At 39.4% G+C, this 22,671-nt stretch overlaps 1 protein-coding gene across 1 annotated transcript in view; it reads left to right on the top strand.

Moving 5' to 3' along the window:
* rl (Mitogen-activated protein kinase rl) overlaps nt 1-22,671 on the top strand; it is a 218,067-nt gene that overhangs the window by 160,744 nt on the left and 34,652 nt on the right. Inside the window, exon 6 of the mRNA XM_071687460.1 lies at nt 14,115-14,282. Within this exon, the coding sequence (XP_071543561.1) occupies nt 14,115-14,282 (168 nt within the window). The remainder of the gene's footprint in view (nt 1-14,114; nt 14,283-22,671) is intronic.

Genomic DNA, 22,671 nt, shown 5'->3' with positions numbered 1-22,671 from the left:
GTGCTTGTAGTAGCAGCCCATGCAGTGTTATTAAATGCTACAGCTTAATTGTTTTCATACACTATTCAGTCTGTTTAGAGATATCAAGGAGGCTGGAATGAAACCTGTGCCTTAACGTTTTGTGATTATGTTGAGAGATATCAAGGAGGCGGGAATGAAATCTGTGCCCTAACGTTTTGTGATTATTTGTAAAGTTATGTCAATTTTAAAAGTTAATTTATGTTAGTGATGACACCCCTGAGTAATCATATTTGTTTGTGAAATTAGATAACCAAAAATACCATACATCTCACAACATTTTTTTTTTTTTTTTTTTTTTTATACTTTGTCGCTGTCTCCCGCGTTTGCGAGGTAGCGCAAGGAAACAGACGAAAGAAATGGCCCAACCCCCCCCCCCCCCCCCCCCCCATACACATGTACATACACACGTCCACACACGCAAATATACATACCTACACAGCTTTCCATGGTTTACCCCAGACGCTTCACATGCCCTGATTCAATCCACTGACAGCACGTCAACCCCTGTATACCACATGGCTCCAATTCACTCTATTCCTTGCCCTCCTTTCACCCTCCTGCATGTTCAGGCCCCGATCACACAAAATCTTTTTCACTCCATCTTTCCACCTCCAATTTGGTCTCCCTCTTCTCCTCGCTCCCTCCACCTCCGACACATATATCCTCTTGGTCAATCTTTCCTCACTCATTCTCTCCATGTGCCCAAACCATTTCAAAACACCCTCTTCTGCTCTCTCAACCACGCTCTTTTTATTTCCACACATCTCTCTCACCCTTACGTTACTTACTCGATCAAACCACCTCACACCACACATTGTCCTCAAACATCTCATTTCCAGCACATCCATCCTCCTGCGCACAACTCTATCCATAGCCCACGCCTCGCAACCATACAACATTGTTGGAACCACTATTCCTTCAAACATACCCATTTTTGCTTTCCGAGATAATGTTCTCGACTTCCACACATTTTTCAAGGCTCCCAAAATTTTCGCCCCCTCCCCCACCCTATGATCCACTTCCGCTTCCATGGTTCCATCCGCTGACAGATCCACTCCCAGATATCTAAAACACTTCACTTCCTCCAGTTTTTCTCCATTCAAACTCACCTCCCAATTGACTTGACCCTCACCCCTACTGTACCTAATAACCTTGCTCTTATTCCCATTTACTCTTAACTTTCTTCTTCCACACACTTTACCAAACTCAGTCACCAGCTTCTGCAGTTTCTCACATGAATCAGCCACCAGTGCTGTATCATCAGCGAACAACAACTGACTCACTTCCCAAGCTCTCTCATCCCCAACAGACTTCATACTTGCCCCTCTTTCCAGGACTCTTGCATTTACCTCCCTAACAACCCCATCCATAAACAAATTAAACAACCATGGAGACATCACACACCCCTGCCGCAAACCTACATTCACTGAGAACCAATCACTTTCCTCTCTTCCTACACGTACACATGCCTTACATCCTCGATAAAAACTTTTCACTGCTTCTAACAACTTGCCTCCCACACCATATATTCTTAATACCTTCCACAGAGCATCTCTATCAACTCTATCATATGCCTTCTCACAACATATGAGTGAAATTACTCTGGGAGTACCTGTGTGTCTAGCAGTGAAGCAGCATAAGTTAATGGGTGTTTCACCTTGTTGAGTTGTTTAACAATTTATTTTGAAAAATTATGTTTTTAGTTATTCAAAAAATTATGGGGATATTTTTTTATTAAAGCTTATGGGAACATTTATTTTTGAACATTTGAGAATATCCCACATACAGAGTGTACAGTGGATATTAGTACTACCACAATAAAAGGTTTAATTGAATATGAATATCATCAAGTCCAAATATTCTCACTGATCTTCACCTTTCTACATCTTTTACACAAATTCTCCAAAGTTTGATCTAATGTACATTTCAAATGATTCATGGCTCTTGTTTGCATCCAGATATAAGCATAAGGACATTCCTTATGTTTATATAGATCCTGCTGACATTATCTATATATGTCTCCTTAATACCACATACTTTAATAGTATGAGAAAGAATTTCTATCATTTCATTTAGCCATTTTTGCTGTCCCTCATACCCAGCAATTTCCCTTAACTAGACTTTTTAGGGTTACTCAAGTTAGTCCTCCTTGACCCCTTCTTTTGAGTATTTGTACATTTTGTCAGTATCTTTGCTATCATCAGTCAAGTTTCCTTTCCTCTAATATTCTGCCAAGTATTCTCAGTGTACTCTCTTAGTCTTGTTTTATTAATTTCTTGACTTCTCATGATTTAATTTTTTTTTTTTTTCATTCTTGATCGCTGTTTCTTGTGATAGTAAGGTAGTACCAGTAACAGACAAAGAAAGGCCACATATCTTGTATATCAGGATTCCTACCTTTAGTTTTTTACAGTCTGTGCATTTTCATCATTCCTTGCTTGTGTTTGGTCAGTTCATTCCAACATGGGTTTCATATTTAATCCTTCAAAATATTTTTCAAGATTCTTGTGAGCTGCCCTGGTTTAAGTTTCATGGCCTTCATTACTAGTATCACTTGCCCATTCACAAGTAGAAATTTCTTTTACTTTATCTTATCTGAAGCCCATCATTTCCACCCATCCTTAAACCTTTAAAATCATTTAATAGTCTGGGTTTGGCATTATACAATCTAGATATAAAAGGAACCTTAACCCTTTGGCTGCAAATTTTTTTTCAGGGCCATTTTCCAAAAATTTTGATTTCAACATGAAAAATAGAATTATTTGTATGATCTTTTTCATTACTTTTCCTGTGTATGAAGTTACTGTAGTTACCATTTCTGCTAGTGATATTGGTTTAAACCAGTTTTATAGTGAAAATGTGTTTTATCAAAATTTATATAAATGCAGAATTTTTACATTAGTACATTTTGCAATAAATTATATATTGGCTGGCCCTCTTACTTCCAATAAGGCTAAAAGATATTAAGAAGCATAACCTTTGCACTCTTAGTATCATATGTCTTCTTAATACTCCCATAGTTATGTACAGGTACTTTTTCATCTTAGGGAAAAAATTAACGCAACTATGTTGGTATCGTATAGCTTGATGTTGGGTGAATCAACATGGAGAGTTTAATAGTGCCATTCTATTTACAGTATTCATAAGATTTCATGTATGAAATAATTTCTCCCAACACTGTTCCAGTCTTTAAGGGAACTTAAGGACTTTGAGGAGGATTACAAGCCAAAGACCAACATGATAATGAAGAGATACAAAGTCTTGAATTAGAAACAAGAGTGCAGTGAGTCACATGACCAGTTCATCACACAGCTAAGGATCCTGGCAAAATCATGCTCATATCTTGATGCAGAAAAAATCATTAGGGATCAGTTCATCCTTAATCTTTATGATGACAAGGCAGGAGAAAAATTATTGGATCTTCCACAAATGGATGATGAATCCCTGACTTTGGATAGAACACTGAATTTTGTGAAAAATTATGAAATGAGAGTAAACCAGAAGAAGCAGATGACCACAGCACCTGACAAAATCAAGAGTATAAGAAATGACAAGAGAAACTTCAAGAAAGAGATACACAGCAAACAGACACACCAGATTGAGGTTCAAGATTGTAGATTTTGTGAGTTTGATTACAAGGTGAGGATGTGTCCAGCGTTTGGAAAGATTTGTGCCAAGTGTGGTAAACAATCATTTTGCCAAGCAGAATAAGGTCAAAAGTGTAGATAATTATGATTCAGATGCCGGAATGAAATTCAAAGTGTCAGTGTACAAAAGGAACTGGTAGGAAGTATTTGTGCCAAAATATAAAAAGCAATGTGTGAAAATGATAGAAAACAAAAACCCTATAGATTTTCAGATTGAATCTGGTGCAACTTGCTATGTAATCTCAGTGAAACACCTAACACTTGTTGATGGTACAGCTGGAGTTACCAAATCGACAGATGCTGTAAAACTGCACATTTGATAAAAATGTCATTTATGCTGTGGGTATAACAATTTTTATTTGTGAAAGAGGTAGAGTTCGTAATAGGATTAGGTTTTATGTTGTCAAGTGTAGTGTCTCTTCAGTCATAGGTATTGTTGATGGGCAGAAGCTAAAGTTTATTAAGATTCTGGTTAATGATAATCTACATGGTAGATTGTGAAGTAAAGGAAGTGATAAGTGAGAGTACCAGCTTAGAGAAAATATTGAGTGATTTCCCAGATCTTTTTCAAGGGATATGTGATTTAGAGGATCCTTGAAGGATTGATTTGGATCCAGTATTGCAGCCAGTGATTTATTTGCCCAGAAGAGTGCCATTTACTCTACAGAAAGATATTCTCTGTACTGGATGCAAAGAATGGATTTTGGCAAGTGAAAGTAGATGAAAAGTCAAGTTTCTCAACTACCTTCAACACTCCATGTGGAAGATTCAGGTGGATAAGAATGCCCTTCAGTATCAGCTTGGCAGCTGAGGAGCACCAGAGATGTATGCATGATGCTGTATATGGCTTAAAGGGTGTTGAGGCAATTGCTGATGATACCCTCATGTATGGAGAAGGTGTGACAACAGAATGTTCGTGAGGATCATTATGACTGCCTGCTGAAGTTATGAGAAAGATGTCATGAAAAAGGCATAAAGTTAAACAAAGCCAAAATGAAAATGCTTTCTCCAGAAATAACATATGTAAGACACTTGTTGACAAAAGATGGTGTTTGAACAGATCCCAAGGAAATAGAAGTCATTCAAAATTTGAAAACTTCAGGTAATGTAAGATCACTCAGAAAGTCCCTTGGAATGGTCAATTATATATCCAAATTTCGACTAGGTTTGTCAGAGGTAAGCACACTTTTGAGATAGCTTGAAAAGAAAAATGTAGTTTAGCAATTTAGATTCACAAGCCTTTAGAAAGTGTATTCAAAAAGCCTCTTTTGAAATATCACAAAAGGTTGCAAAGCGTGTTGCTAAGGTTGCAGAAGTATTCTTTGTTCATTATAAACCAGGAAGTAAGCTGTACATTGCAGATACTTTGATTAGAGACTCTTTGCCCATGTCTAAGGTTGAAGAATCAAATGAAACCATGATTCTGGATGAAATAGTTCCATAAGTGACAGTGAAAATATAGACATTGAAGATGAAATGCTGAAAGACATTAAAAGAAAGACCCAGTTAAATCATGATCTGCAAATGCTAAAAGACATTATTTTGAATTGTTGGCCAATGCACTGTAAAGAAGTTCCAGAAAATGTTAGGAGTGTCTTCAGAGTCAGAGATGAGGTGGCAGTGCATGAGGATGTCATATTCAGAGGGTCATGTGTCGTTCCCACATGTATGAGATCTTACATGCTTAAACTGATTCACTCACTCTGGAATAGATTCTACAATAAGAAGAGGTATTTTATATTTCCTTATACTTAATCGCCATCTCCCGCATGAGCAAGATAGCGCAAGGAAACAGACGAGGAATGGCCTAGCCCACCCACATACACATGTATATACATAAACGACCACACACACACACATGTACATACATATACAATTCAACATATATATACATACAAAGACTTGTACATATATTCTTTTTTTTTTGCTTTGTCGCTGTCTCCCGCGTTTGCGAGGTAGCGCAAGGAAACAGACGAAAGAAATGGCCCAACCCACCCCCATACACATGCATATACATACGTCCACACACGCAAATATACACACCTACACAGCTTTCCATGGTTTACCCCAGACGCTTCACATGCCCTGATTCAATCCACTGACAGCACGTCAACCCCGGTATACCACATCGCTCCAATTCACTCTATTCCTTGCCCTCCTTTCACCCTCCTGCATGTTCAGGCCCCGATCACACAAAATCTTTTTCACTCCATCTTTCCACCTCCAATTTGGTCTCCCTCTTCTCCTTGTTCCCTCCACCTCCGACACATATATCCTCTTGGTCAATCTTTCCTCAGTCATTCTCTCCATGTGCCCAAACCATTTCAAAACACCCTCTTCTGCTCTCTCAACCACACTCTTTTTATTTCCACACATCTCTCTTACCCTTACGTTACTTACTCGATCAAACCACCTCACACCACACATTGTCCTCAAACATCTCATTTCCAGCACATCCATCCTCCTGCGCACAACTCTATCCATAGCCCACGCCTCGCAACCATACAACATTGTTGGAACCACTATTCCTTCAAACATACCCATTTTTGCTTTCCGAGATAATGTTCTCGACTTCCACACATTTTTCAAGGCTCCCAGAATTTTCGCCCCCTCCCCCACCCTATGATCCACTTCCGCTTCCATGGTTCCATCCGCTGCCAGATCCTCTCCCAGATATCTAAAACACTTCACTTCCTCCAGTTTTTCTCCATTCAAACTCACCTCCCAATTGACTTGACCCTCAACCCTACTGTACCTAATAACCTTGCTCTTATTCACATTTACTCTTAACTTTCTTCTTTCACACACTTTACCAAACTCAGTCACCTGCTTCTGCAGTTTCTCACATGAATCAGCCACCAGCGCTGTATCATCAGCGAACAACAACTGACTCACTTCCCAAGCTCTCTCATCCCCAACAGACTTCATACTTGCCCCTCTTTCCAAAACTCTTGCATTCACCTCCCTAACAACCCCATCCATAAACAAATTAAACAACCATGGAGACATCACACACCCCTGCCGCAAACCTACATTTACTGAGAACCAATCACTTTCCTCTCTTCCTACACGTACACATGCCTTACATCCTCGATAAAAACTTTTCACTGCTTCTAACAACTTGCCTCCCACACCATATATTCTTAATACCTTCCACAGAGCATCCCTATCAACTCTATCATATGCCTTCTCCAGATCCATAAATGCTACATACAAATCCATTTGCTTTTCTAAGTATTTCTCACATACATTCTTCAGAGCAAACACCTGATCCACACATCCTCTACCACTTCTGAAACCACACTGCTCTTCCCCAATCTGATGCTCTGTACATGCCTTCGCCCTCTCAATCAATACCCTCCCATATAATTTACCAGGAATACTCAACAAACTTATACCTCTGTAATTTGAGCACTCACTCTTATCCCCTTTGCCTTTGTACAATGGCACTATGCACGTACATATTCATACATACTGCCTTCATCCATTCCCGCCACCAACCCACCACACATGAAATAACACCTTCCCCATGCAGCAAGGTAGCACCAAGAAAAAGACAACAAAGGTCACATTTGTTCACACTCAGTCTCTAGCTGTCATGTGTAATGCACCAAAACCACAGCTCCCTTTCCATATCCAAGCCCCTCAGACCTTTCTATGGTTTACCCCAGATGCTTCACATGCCCTGGTTCAATCCATTGACAGCACGTCGGCCCCGGTATACCACATTGTTCTAATTCACTCTATTCCTTGCACCCTTCACCCTCCTGTATGTTCAGATCCCAATCGCTCAAAATCTTTTTCACTCCATCCTTCCACCTCCAGTATCGTCTCCCACTTCTTCTTTCCTCCACCTCTGACACATATATCCTCTTTTTCAATCTTTCCTTACACATTCTCTCCATTTGTCCTGTCCAGACCATTTCAACACACCCTATTTTGTTCTCTCAACCACACTCTTTTTATTACCACACATCTGTCTTACCCTTTCATTACTTACTTGATCATACCACCTCACACCACATATTGTCCTCAAACATTTGATTTCCAACACATCCACCCTCCTCCGCACAACCCTATCTATAGCCCATACCTCACAACCATATAACATTGTTGGAACCACTGTTATTTCAGATGTACCCATTATTGCTCCAAGATAACATTCTCGCCTTCCACGCATTCTTCAACACTCATAGAACCTTCGCCCCCTCCCCCACCCTTTGACTCACTTCTGCTTCCATGGTTCCATCCACTGCTAAATCCACCTCCAATTTTTCTCCATTCAAACTTACCTCCCAATTAGCTTGTCCCTCAATCCTACTTAATGTAATAACCTTACTCTTATTCACATTTACTTTCAACTTTCTTCTACCACACACTTTACCAAACATAGTCACCAACTTCTTCAGTTTCTCACCTGAATCAGCCACCAGTGCTGTATCATCAGCAAACATCTGACTCGCTTCCCAAGCCCTCTCATCCAGAACAGACTGCATACTTGCCTCTCTATCCAAAACTTGCATTCACCTCCCTAACCACCCCATCCATAAAAAAATTAAACAACCATGGAGACATCATGCACCCCTGCTGCAAACCGACATTCACTGGGAACAAATAACTTTCTTCTCTTCTTACTCGTACACATGCCTTATATCCTTAGTAAAAACTTCTCACAGCTTCTAGAACTTACCCCCACACCATATACTCTTAAAACCTTCCACAAAGCATTGCTATCAACCCTATCATATACCTTCTCCAGATCCATAAATGCTACCTACAAATCCTTCTGTTTTTCTAAGTATTTCTCACATACATTCTTCAAAGCAAGCACCTGATCCACACATCCTCTACCACTTCTGAAACCACACTGCTCTTCCCCATTCTGATGCTCTAAACATGCCTTTACCCTCTCAATCAATAACCTTCCAAATCATTTCCCAGGAATACTCAACAAACTTATACCTCTATAATATGAACACTCACCTTTATCCCCTTTGCCTTTGTATAATGGCACTATGCATGCATTCCGCCAATCCTCAGGCACTTCACCATGATCTATACATACATTGAATATCCTTACCAAACAATCAACAACACAGTCATCCCCTTTTTACTGAATTCCACTGCAATACCATCCAAACCCACTGCCTTGCTGGCTTTCATCTTCTGCAAAGCTTTCACTACCTCTTCTCTGTTTACCAAACCATTCTCCCTGACCCTATCACTTCACACACCACCCCAATCAAAACACCCTATATCTGCCACTTTATCATCAAACACATTCAACAGACCTTCAAAATACTCAATCTGTCTCCTTCTCACTTCATCACTCCTTGTTATTACCTCCCCATTTTCCCCCTTTACTGATGTTCCCATTTATCTTTTCTTATGCACTGTATTTACTTTCTTCTAAAACATTTTTTCATTCTCCCTAAAGTTTAATGACTTTCTCTCACCCCAACTCTCATTTGCCCTCTTTTTCATCTCTTGCACTTTCTCTTGACCTCCTGCTGCTTTCTTGTATACATCATCCAGTCATTTGCACTACTTCCCTGCAGAAATCGTTCAAGTGTCTCCTCTTCTCTTTCGCTGACAATCTTATTTCTTCATGCCACCACTCACTACCCTTTCTAATCTGCCCACCTCCCACCTTTCTTATGCCACATGCATCTTTTGTGCAATCCATCACTGCTTCCCTAAATACATCTCATTCCTCCCCATTCCTCTTACCTGTATTACCGGACAGGTATGTGTGCAGAGCTTAAGAACTATGTATGTTTATGCAAGGTTTTAACAAATTTGGCTTTCAACATACAAAAGAAACATTGAAGTCCCGTGACTTCCCATCTAGGCCCTGGTCTAAAGTAGGACCTGATAGTTTTAGCATTAGCAACAAAAATTCAAATGTTGTGTATGTACTTGAGAGTCATTTCTGGAGGTCTGGTATCCCAGACGTTGTAGTGTCTGATTCAGGAAAACAGTTCTCATCCAATGATTTTAAGATATTTGCTAGGAACTGGTCATTCAGACATTTAATGTTTTCCCCATATCATCATCAGTCAAGTGGTAAAGCAGAAAATTCTGTAAAAATTGCAAAGCAGTTGTTACTCAAGACAAAAGAAGATGGAAAGGATGCACTTGTTGGCCTCGTTAAAATGGAGGAACACACCCACTGAAGGATTTGACTCTTCTCCTATACAGTACTTCATGGGAAGATGCACAAGAACACTCTTCCAATGCCTGACCATCTAGTACAACCACAACTTTGTAGTGGAGTTCCAGAGGTACAAGAAAGTAAGTTAAAGAAACAATCCAAATACTTTAACCCATCAAGTAAAGATTTGCAGCTGCTGTGGCCAGATGATGATGTCAGTGCTGCCAGTGCCATGGAGGCAGTATGGAATAATGGTTTTAAACAGCTAATATAATTGGGACAGAGTACACAAGAAACCGAAGACATCTAAGAAGAACAAATGAAAATGCTGCTTCCAGTGAAGATAACATTATGAATGAAGTGAGTAGTGCAGAGGAGGAAGATGTAAAACCACAACCATTGAAACCAGGGTGCCTGCAGCAAACATCCCAGGGCCATACACTGAAGAAGCCAATATACGTGGATGACTATGTTTTGTAAAGCCACCATAGGTAGCTTAAGTTAGGAAAAGATGTTTTCATTCAGATTTATCAGTTGGGATTTTTTTTTTTACGTATGATGTTCTAAAGGAAGTACACTTTGTTTTTGTGGGACAAATGCTTGTAAACTTTAAAGAAAGGGAGATGTAACAATATTTAGAGAATATTGTTTAAGCTTGATAAAGATTGGGCAAGTCATTATTTGTGTTGCTAGAAACTACTTTTATGGTATTTAAAGGAGTCTACCTATTATGTCGATGCTATTTTGTTTTATAAACTCTTTGGAGACATCGAACAAGAACACTGATAACAGAGGCAACTGGATGCCCAAAGTTAACAAGGACAGAGACTGTGACTCCCAGCAGTGGGCTAGATATTCTTTGAGTGCAGCTCCACAGCTTTGTCAGATATACAATGAAAAGCCCAGTACTGTGTTTTACTCAGGCCAGTCCCTGAAACACAGCCATGATCCCATCCCCTCCAGGTACCTTTCTTGCCTTCAATTTATCACCCTTTTTACTTCTTTACTCGCTATAGGCCTTTGCACTTGTATCCTTTTCCTTCCATCTTCCATACACATGCATATAACAACTGCTGCATTACCTTCTCCCACATTCATCATTTCATTAAAATACTCTTTCCATCTTCCTTTCCCTTCCTCCTTTCGTTCAATAACTCCTTTCCTAACTTTTTTCATTTTCATTTCCACTCTCACATCCTTCTTCCAGTACATTTTCGTATTCTCCTTAGACTTTTTTATCAATTTTCTTCCAAAATCTCCATCTGTTCTTTCTTTGTTCTCCTGTATCAGCCGCTTAACATTCCATTTACACATATTTTTCTCTCTTCCTTTCCTAAACTTTAAGATGTACATTCCTTTCAATCAGTCTACAATATGCCTTTTTCTTCTCCTCCACAGCATTTCTGATTCATTCATCCGCCATGCATTTCCCATTTTTATTCTTACACTTATTTTTACCTTGTATCCCACTACTAATTGTAATGATTATGTCCAGTGAGTCGCTAAAGTATCTGTCTATTTATAGAACAATTAAGAAATACAGATTCCTGCCTTCACTCCCTTGGAAACCCAGTCCCAGACAGAAAGAGACCTACCTAGATTTTGTGACAAACATACCCTCACTAAGCCAATCACAAAACCAAGAAGAATGAACACACAAGGCCTTGCTCTTTCCATATGATTTAGACCTAATCTGTGACATCACCATTTCCAACATGGTATGCACTGATCACAGCTTAATTGAAGTAAAAACTTATGTGGATGCAAAACCATTAGGGCAAAACACGTGCAACCATGGAGGTAAATTCAGCAATTATAGATTGATACTGTAAGGAATCTACCATATGAAAATCTGCTGTATGAAAGATCTGAACCATATGAATAACCATGATGTGGTTGCCCATTACTGCTGTCATGTTTACTGAGTGTTGTTGTCAGTAATACTTGACTCTTGGGCAATACTGGATCAGGCATCAGTCTTTAAGAAGTCTTAGTTGAAAACCTTCATTTCAGAACAGTTAACATATGTTTGGTGAATGATATAGTATACTGTATTTTGCAAATATTTTTTCTGCAAGGTTTTCATCTTTAGGCTCTTACTTGATGCATGCATTAATTGTTATCTACATATTCGGAAAAGTGTAGGAGAAAATTACTACATGAGATGGAATTCTTACTTAGCTCTGAATTTCTACTGGTTCAAAATATTTAACTTATATATTAAATGATTCTGTGTATTGCATATTTCTTTTTTTTTTGCGTTTTTGTAGGTTCATACCTATGCAAAAAATTATTATATACATATGAAGTGAAGTTGGGAGAAAATTGCACAAAACAAGTCTTAGCTTCATATCATCCTTTCCAGTTGATAGTAGAAGAAGTATGAAAAATTCATCATTAGAAGACATGTAAAATAATGAGAATAGTGCAGTGAAAGAAGGCTTAAGTATGATTATCATTTGGAAGGAACTAAGCTTCAGAATTTTGTGTATAGAAGTCCCTAACCTATTGCCAGAGTTCCACATAAGGAGAGAGATAGACTATCTGCTGGCAAATATTAGAATATACAAATATATGGATAAGGAAACTTTTTAAGCCATTCATGTCCCACATTAGGCCAAAAATAGAATATGCTCATCAGGTTTGATCACCACACATAAAGAAGCACAAAGAGGCCCTAGAGAAGGTCCAGGGGAGGACTGCAACGATGGTACCAGAATTAAAAGAGCTGAATATTAGGGAAGAGCTAGATGCTTTAAATTTCCCACCTTGAAAGAAGGATGAGTGACCTGAACAAAGCATTTTAGTTTATGAAATGGCCTGATGTAGACAGGGAATAGTTCTATGAGAGATATAGGGTTAGAGCAACCAGATCACATAAAGTGAAATTGAGCGAGAGAATTGTTAAAAAGATGTTGCTTTTATAGTATAAGAGTGGTAGACAAATGGAGTAAAATTAATGAGGGTATAATTAATGAAGACATCATACATAGATTTAAGGGTGTGTTTGATAGAGAATATTCAAGAGATGGGGTTCCACAAGTTTAAACTCCTGCCCCATACAGTTGAAATAGGTAATTACACAGATATAGTACAGATTGACATTGGTAGAATTTTCAACTGGGCCACCAAAACACATATTTTTCAGTGGGGATAAGTTTTAACTCACTCAGTATGGGAAGAATGAAAAAGTTAAGAGCAATATAGAATACCAGATGGACACAGACACGGTCATATTGCATTTGAAGAAAGTGAAGAATCTTGGATGAAGAATCTCTGATGACTTTACCTTCAATGAATAAAACAAGGCAATAGTTGCCTCTTCAAAAAAAAAGATGATGTTATGATGAATCTTGTGAACTTTGTAAAGTCGAGAGAGGAAAGACCAATGAAGATGCTCTTCAAGGTGTTAATACTGTTATGAATGAAATACTGCTATATACTAAAATCACCCTCTAATGCAGAGTTAGCAAGTGTTCAGAGAGCTTTCATGGCCCATATTAACACATTAATGAAATTGAATGACTGTACTTTACTGGGAAAGACTGAAAATCATTAAGAAAGTACTCTCTGGAGTGTAAACAGGAAAGGTATGTCATCATGTACACTTGAAAAATCCTAGAAGGCATGCTCCCTCTCCTACATTCCAAGATATTTCCCACTTGGCATGATAGACATGGAAAACTGTAAATTTTTACCCTTAAAATCAGGTTTGATCAACTCATGATGAGAAGTACTCTGAATATTTAGGGCACAAAATTATTCAACTTGTTGACTCCAACAGTCAAAAACTATGTGGAGAAATTTAAGAAGGTCCTGGATAAGTGCTAATAAAGTGCACCAAATGAGCTAGGCTGTGATTGTTATGTGTCCAGCAGGCTGTGGCATCCAAGTGCGTGATTGACCTATGACCCAACTAAGCAGCTTGGGTCCAGCCTGAGCTGTAGAGATAGAAGACTTTCAAAGACTACTCCAGGTGAACTATAGGTAAATTATATCCTGTAAAATAGTAATGCTAAATTGTAGTTTCATTATGAAAGTATACCCTGGTACATGACCCTGTGATGGCAATTCAGGAAGAAATTGTTAGACTAGGGAAAGAATGACAGATTATGACCTAGTATATGCATCTTTGTAAATTACTTATGAAAATGACATCAACACAGCATGGTAACTCATTCCCTTCTGACTCCCTCTGTCAGACATGTTAGTTAATGCTTCTACATTTGCTTTATCTCATTCTTTTAATGATTTATCATTTGTTAATGTTTTCCTTTTCACATTATTTTCAGGGCTACACAAAGTCAATTGATATTTGGTCGGTGGGATGCATCTTAGCAGAAATGTTGTCAAACCGTCCTCTGTTTCCTGGCAAGCATTATCTGGATCAGCTAAACCACATTCTTGGCATATTGGGTTCACCGTGTCAAGAGGATCTTGATTGCATCATCAATGAAAAGGTACATTTTTATGTATATGATTTTAGGTTTCCTAAAGGCTCCCTAAGAAGTTCAGATTCAGTATTATTTGTATGCAAGACTTTTAAATGCATTGGTTTGAAATATACAATGTATGTGGAAGTGTGTCAAGATAATTTGATACAGTATTACCTAAGTCCTTCAATGTTTTTCAGTGATAGGGTATTATATTAGGTGAGAGTAAGGTGGGGTAATTGAGGAACAGAATGGAAGCTGCTACAGTTGCTAGAAAGACAGTTTCAATGATGTGTGTTGGTGAAAAATGCTGGAAGTGAATGAGAATAGATTTAAAACTCCAGTTTCTAAAGGTGGGAGATGACAGTTTGAAATAATTTTGCATGGTGAATAACTGGAAGTTAAGAATTAGCTGTTTAGGAGTAAAGCTCAGCTAGGATTTGTTTTGGGAACATTAAAGTTGAAAATAAAGACATGCAAGGGAGAAAACTTGGAGGTGCATTTAAAGCTCAGGTAAGAGGAAGAATTACCAAGGATTGGATGCTGTGGAAGCATTTTATGTATAGAGGTGGTGTGAATGGAGACACTGGTGTTATTTAACAAAGCAGCATATTCTGCTAATTGGAAAGATAAGCAAGTCACAAAGTTCAGAATTCGATGTTTCCCTTTCGTTACACGTGGTATGAAGAGGATGTGGGTAAATGATATTCAGGGGCTTTGTGTACTTAATTGACATCTTTAAGATTGGGAATGGAGTTAATGATGGGAGATAGATAAGTTTTACTTTGACATGTTTTGAGAATTGAGTTAGTGATAGCACATAGATGAATTTTACTTCTCATTTCATAAGTTTATGAAATTTATCTGAAAAGTTTTACCCATTTTCATTTAGGAGAGCTTGTTTATTAACGAAGATAACAATGTGAATCAAAAGGAATATGTTTTGATTTATATTGGCATTTTTTTTGAGGCTCGTCACTTACAAAAGTCCACACATTGGCCAGATCTTAACTGGAAGATGGTTAAAAGAGATGTGGAAAAGTATTTACAGATTTTGAAGGAGTGGAAAAGCCTATATCTTAGAATGTGTCCTGCTGTAGTTTTGGGAAAGAAATGAGAGGGTAGAGAGTTCCAAGGTTCTAAGGTGTAGGGAAAGAAACAAGTTATCAAAATGGTCCACCTTTGAGTTGCCAACAGCTGCACAGTAATCACTTAATGCAGGAGCTTGCTGAGTATTGTGTGGTATAGCAAATAGTGAAGTCATACAAGCAACCTGCTTTTGGGAGGAAAAACCAGAATGATACCTATAGAAGTGGGAAAGTGAACAAATATTGCAGCATGTAGCAAGTGGGTCATATATTTAGGCTAACCTTGGAGAATTGATAAGAGAGAGTGCTTTTGACTTAACTCTGCAGGTAAGGATGAAGAGCTAGAGACCACCTCAGATGTGAGAGCCGTATTCCATACAAGGTTGGATCAATTCTTTGTATAAACAGAGTAACTGTTTGGAAGAAGAGAAACTTCAACATTAAACTAGGACTCCTGGTTTCAAAGAGGCGGGCTTGGCAAATTCCGTAATTTGAGATTTTCAAGATAGGGTGGATGTTACAGTAATACTAAGTATTAAGTCAAGAGGTGGAATGACAGATCCACCAAAGGAGAGAAGAAGGCTGTGAGGGATTTTCAGAAGAGAGATGGACAGAAACGGGGTCTTGTTGGCATTAAACTTAACCAGATTTTGTCTCCCCCTGTGATGTCCTGTCCAAGTCAGTTTATTGAGGAAGTTGTGCTGAGATGAGATGCAGATTGAGTGAGAGATTTTATGGATTTGGGGGAATGCATTGTTAAGTCGATGGCATATGAGTGTTTTTGGTTAATTGTAGAAGGAATTTCATTTATGAAAAGGAGAGAAAGTGTAGGAGACATGACAGAACCTTGAGGGGTACTGCTGTTAATGGAGAAGGGGGAGGGGCTGATCCATCAACAACCATAGAGGTATATCTGCTCGAGAGGAATCTAGATTTGAGGGGGCAAAATGAGGGAAGAAAGTCAAAAGACGATGCTTAAATGTAAGACCCCAGTGCCAAACCCTGTCAAAAGCCTGGGATATATCTATAGCATTTACATAGTATATTCCAAAATCTTTTAGGGATCATGACCAGACATTAGTAAAATAGAAGATATCATCAATGGATCTCACCTTACGGAAACCATACTGGTGATCAAAGATGACTGAGATTTAAGATGTAAGAGGATATCGTTATTGAGGAGAAATTCAAAGACTTTGGAAATAATAGAAGTCAAAGTAACAGGATGATAATTAGAGAAATTAGAATGGTCCCCTTTCTTTAGGATGAGATGTACCAATGGATGCTTCCAAGAATAAGGAAAAGTATTGGTATTAAAACAGATATGGAGTAGATGAGCAAGCAGAGATGCAAGTTCAGAGGCATGGTTTTTTCAGTACAGATGGATGGATACCATCAAGCCTAAGCTTTGCTTATATTTTGTGGATTCCCTCTTCACTTCTGTCAAGATGAAGAGCAGCCTCATTTTTCTGATATCTACTTTGTAATTCTCATGTATAGTGCTTTAGAACCAGAGTTCCCTATTTACAACTGGATCCCACAGACCTATACATGGTTTTCCTTGACTACTTCATATGCTCGGATTTAGCCCAGTCTAACTACCTAGCCACATATAATCTTACACAAGGCTTTCACCAGCTTCTTACTTTTTGCCAAACCATATGCCATAACTCTTTCTCACTTCACATACCTCCCCAACCCAAACACCCTACATCTGCCACCATATCATCCTTCAAAGTACTCATTCCATCTCCTCTTCACCTCAGCGCTGCCAATTATCATTACATCATTTGCCTGTTCACCCAGTGTGCCTTCTCTTGTTTCTCTCACACTTAACTTCCTTCAGAAACATTGTATAATCCCTGAAGTTTATATAAACTTGCTCACCCTAACTCTTATTTGCCCTCTTTTTTAGCTCTCTCAATTTCCTCTTGACCTGATAAAGTGATGTTTCACTTACTTTTACTCCTTCACTAGAAATTTATCCTCATCAAGCCAGCACTCACTATTAGGGTTGTTGAGGGGACATAATGGGTAGCAATCCAATTGACCCTCCTGAGTTGGGTGTTTGGTTAAGAAAAAGATATTCCTTTTTTCAATTTTTTATAACCCCTTTTGGTGTCTAAATGAACTACAAGATAGCTCTCCCAATGCATGGTTAGTGATATATATATTTTCTCTTTATTTATTATACTTAATTGCCATCTCCCGTGTCAGCAAGGTAGCTCAAAGAAACAGATGAGGAATGGCCCAACTCACCCACATACACATGTATATACATAACTGCCCATACACACTTATATACATATACATTTCACTGTATACATACATATACATACACAGACAAATACATATATACACATGTACACATTCATACTTGTTGCCTTCATCCATTTCCATCACCACCCTGCCACACATGAAATAGCCCATGCCTCGCAACCATATAATATTGTTGGAACCACTATTCCTTCAAACATACCCAGTTTTGCTCTGTGAGATAACGTTCGTGCCTTCCAAACATTCTTCAACACTCCCAGAACCTTCGTACCCTCCCCCACCTTGTGACTCACTTCTGCTTCTAAGATTCCATCCACTGCTAAGTCCACTCCCAGATATTTCAAATTTAATTCCCAACGAACTTGTCCCTCAGCCCTACTGAACCTAATAACCTTGCTCTTATTCACATTTACTCTCAGCTTTCATCTTTCACACTCTTTATCAGCTTTCTTCTTTCACACACTTTACCAAACTCATTCACCAACTTCTGCAGTTTCTCATCTGAATCAGCCAACAGCGCTGTATTGTCAGCGAAATACAACTGACTTACTTCCCAAGCCCTCGCATCCCCAACAGACTGCATACTTACCCCCTCTCCAAAACTTTTTCTTTCACCTCCCTAACCACCCCATCCATAAACAAATTGAACAACCATCACCACCCTGCCACACATGAAATAGCCCATGCCTCGCAACCATATAGCATTGTTGGAACCACTATTCCTTCAAACATACCCATTTTTGCTCTGTGAGATAACGTTCTTGCCTTCCAAACATTCTTCAACACTCCCAGAACCTTCGTACCCTCCCCCACCTTGTGACTCACTTCTGCTTCTAAGGTTCCATCCACTGCTAAGTCCACTCCCAGATATCTAAAACACTTCACTGCCTCCAGTTTTTATCCATTCAAACTTAACTCCCAATGAACTTGTCCCTCAGCCCTACTGAACCTAATAACCTTGCTCTTATTCACATTTACTCTCAGCTTTCATCTTTCACACTCTTTATCAGCTTTCTTCTTTCACACACTTTACCAAACTCATTCACCAACTTCTGCAGTTTCTCATCTGAATCAGCCAACAGCGCTGTATTGTCAGCAAAATACAACTGACTTACTTCCCAAGCCCTCGCATCCCCAACAGACTGCATACTTACCCCCCTCTCCAAAACTTTTTCTTTCACCTCCCTAACCACCCCATCCATAAACAAATTGAACAACCATGGAGACATCATGCACCACTGCCGCAAACTAATATTCACTGGGAGCCAGTCACTTTCTTCTCTTCCTACTCGTACATATGCCTTACATCCTCGAGAAAAACTTTTTACTGCATCTAGCAATTTACCTCTCACAACATATACTCTTAAAACCCTTCCAGCAAACATCTCTATCAACCCTGTCATATGCCTTCTCCAGATCTATAAATGCTACATACAAATCCATCTGTTTTTCTAAGCATTTCTTACATACATTCTTCAAAGCAAATACCTGATTCACACACCCTTTACCACTTCTGAAAACACACTGCTCTTCCCCAATCTGATGCTTTGTACATGCCTTTACCCCATCAATCAATACCCTCCCATATAATTTCCCAGGAATACTCAACTTATGCCTCTGTAGTTTGAACACTCACCTTTATCCCCTTTGCCTTTGTACATTGGCACTATGCATGCATTCCACCAATCCTCAGGCACTTCACCATGATCCATACATACATTGAATATCCTTACCAACCAGTCAACAATGCAGTCACCCCCTTTTTTAATAGATTCCCTGACCAAAGCACCCTATACCTGCCACTTATCATCAAGCACTTTCAACAGACCTTCAAAATACTCACTCCATCTCCTTTTAACTTGATCACTACTTGTTAGTACCTCCACGTTAGCCAGCTTCACCAATTTTTCCATCTGTTCTCTTGTCTATGCACTTAATTTACCTCCTTTCAAAACCCCTTTTTATTTATTTTTTATCATACTTATTCATTGTCTCTCGCATTTGCAAGGTAGCGCAAGGAAACAGACAAATGAATGACCCAACCCACCCACATACACATGTACATACCTTTACATTTCAAGGTATACATACATATACATTATTATTTATTTTTTTATTATACTTTGTCACTGTCTCCCGCATTAGTGAGGTAGCGAAAGGAAACAGACGAAAGAATGGCCCAACTCACCCACATACACTTGTATATACATACATGTCCACACACGCACATATACATACCTATACATTTCAACATATACATATATATACATACACAGACATATACATATATACACATGTACATAATTTATACTTGCTGCCTTTATTCATTCTATTCCCACCCCTCTACTCATGAAATGACATCCCCCTACCTCGCAGTGCTAGGAAAAGACAACAAAGGCCACATTCATTCACACTCAGTCTCTAGCTGTCATGTATAATGCATCAAAACCACAGCTCCCTTTCCACGTCTAGGCCCCATAAAACTTTCCATGGTTTACCCTAGACGCTTCACATGCCCTGATTCAATCCATTGACAGCACGTCGACCCCGGTATACCACATCATTCCAATTCACTCTATTCCTTGCACGCCTTGCACCCTCCTGCATGTTCAGGCCCCGATCACTGAAAATCTTTTTCACTCCATCTTCCACCTCCAATTTGGTCTCCTCGTTCCCTCCACTTCTTTCCTCTCTCATTCTCTCCGTATGACCAAACCATTTCAAAACACCCTCTTCTGCTCTTTCAACCACATTCTTTTTATTACCACACATCTCTCTTACCCTTCATCTCTCTTACCCTTTCATTACTTACTCGATCAAACCACCTCACACCACATATTGTCCTCAGACATCTCATTTCCAGCACATCCATCCTCCTTCGAACAACTCTATCTATAGCCCACGCTTCGCAACCGTATAGCATTGTTGGAACCACTATTCCTTCAAACATATCCTTTTTTGCTTTCCGAGATAATGTTCTCGCCTTCCACACATTTTTCAACTCTCCCAGAACTTTCGCCCCTCCCCCACCCTGTGACTCACTTCAGCTTTCATGGTTCCATCCACTGCCAAATCCACTCCCAGATATCTAAAACTCTTCACTTCCTCCAATTTTCTTACATCCCAATTGACCTGTCCCTCAACCCTACTGTACCTAATAAACTTGCTCTTATTCACATTTACTCTCAGCTTTCTTCTTTCAAACACTTTACCAAACTCAGTCATTAGCTTTTGCAGTTTCTCACCAGAATCAGCCACCAGCGCTGTATCATCAACGAACAATAACTGTCTCACTTCCCAAGCTCTCTCATCCATAACAGACTGCATACTTTCCCCTCTCTCCAAAACTCTTGCATTCACCTCCCTAACAAACCCATCCATAAACAAATTAAACAACCTTGGAGACATCACACACCCCTGCCACAAACCGACTCGGTGAGAACCAATCACTTTCCTCTCTTCCTACTCGTACACATGCTTTGCATCCTCGATAAGAGCTTTTCACTGCTTCTAACAACTTACATACATACTCAGACATATACATATATATCCATGGGGATGGGGAGAAAGAATGCCTTCCACGCATTCCTCACATGTCGTAGAAGGCGACTAAAGGGGACAGGAGCGGGGGGCTAGAAAACCTCCCCTCCTTGTATTTTAACTTTCTAAACCTTAGAAACAGAAGGAGTCACACGGGGAGTGCTCATCCTCCTCGAAGGCTCAGATTGGGGTGTCTAAATGTGTCTGGATGTAACCAAGATGAGAAAAAAGGAGAGATAGGTAGTATGTTTGAGGAAAGGAACCTGGATGTTTTGGCTCTGAGTGAAACGAAGCTCAAGGGGAAAGGGGAAGAGTGGTTTGGGAATGTCTTGGGAGTAAAGTTAGGGGTTAGTGAGAGGACAAGAGTAAGGGAAGGAGTAGCACTACTCCTGAAACAGGAGTTGTGGGAGTATGTGATACAGTGTAAGAAAGTAAACTCTGGATTGATATGGGTAAAACTGAAAGTTGATGGAGAGAGATGGGTGATTATTGGTGCATATGCATCTGGGCATGAGAAGAATGATCATGAGAGGCAAGTGTTTTGGGAGCAGCTGAATGAGTGTGTTAGTAGATTTGATGCACAAAACCGGGTTATAGTGATGGGTGATTTGAATGCAAAGGTGAGTAATGTGGCAGTTGAGGGAATAATTGGTATACATGGGGTGTTCAGTGTTGTAAATGGTAATGGTGAAGAGCTTGTAGATTTATGTGCTGAAAAAGGACTGATGATTGGGAATACCTGGTTTAAAAAGAGAGATATACATAAGTATACGTATGTAAGTAGGAGAGATGGCCAGAGAGCGTTATTGGATTACGTGTTCATTGATAGGCGTACAAAAGAGAGACTTTTGGATGTTAATGTGCTGAGAGGTGCAACTGGAGGGATGTCTGATCATTATCTTGTGGAGGCGAAGGTGAAGATTTGTAGGAGTTTTCAGAAAACAAGAGAGAATGTTGGGGTGAAGAGAGTGGTGAGAGTAAGTGATCTTAGGAAGAAGACTTGTGTGAGGAAGTACCAGGAGAGACTGAGTTCAGAATGGAAAAAGGTGAGAACAAAGGAGGTAAGGGGAGTGGTGGAGGAATGGGATGTATTTAGGGAAGCAGTGATGTCTTGCGCAAAAGATGCTTGTGGCATGAGAAGCGTGGGAGGTGGAGGTGGGCAGATTAGAAAGGGTAGTGAGTGGTGGGATGAAGAAGTAAGGTTATTAGTGAAAGAGAAGAGAGAGGCATTTGGACAATTTTTGCAGGGAAATGATGCAAATGAGTGGGAGATGTATAAAAGAAAGAGGCAGGAGGTCAAGAGAAAGGTGCAAGAGGTGAAAAAGAGGGCAAATGAGAGTTGGGGTGAGAGAGTGTCATTAAATTTTAGGGAGAATAAAAAGATGTTTTGGAAGGAGGTAAATAAAGTGCATAAGACAAGGTAACAAATGAGAACTTCAGTGAAGGGGGCTAATGGGGAGGTGATAACAAGTAGTGGTGATGTGAGAAGGAGATGGAGTGGGTATTTTGAA

This window comes from Panulirus ornatus, chromosome 3, assembly GCF_036320965.1.
Source record: "Panulirus ornatus isolate Po-2019 chromosome 3, ASM3632096v1, whole genome shotgun sequence".
In the NCBI taxonomy this organism is placed as follows: Eukaryota; Metazoa; Arthropoda; class Malacostraca; order Decapoda; family Palinuridae; genus Panulirus; species Panulirus ornatus.
Note: the sequence above shows the minus strand (reverse complement) of the source record. Positions and strands in the feature narration are given on the sequence as shown.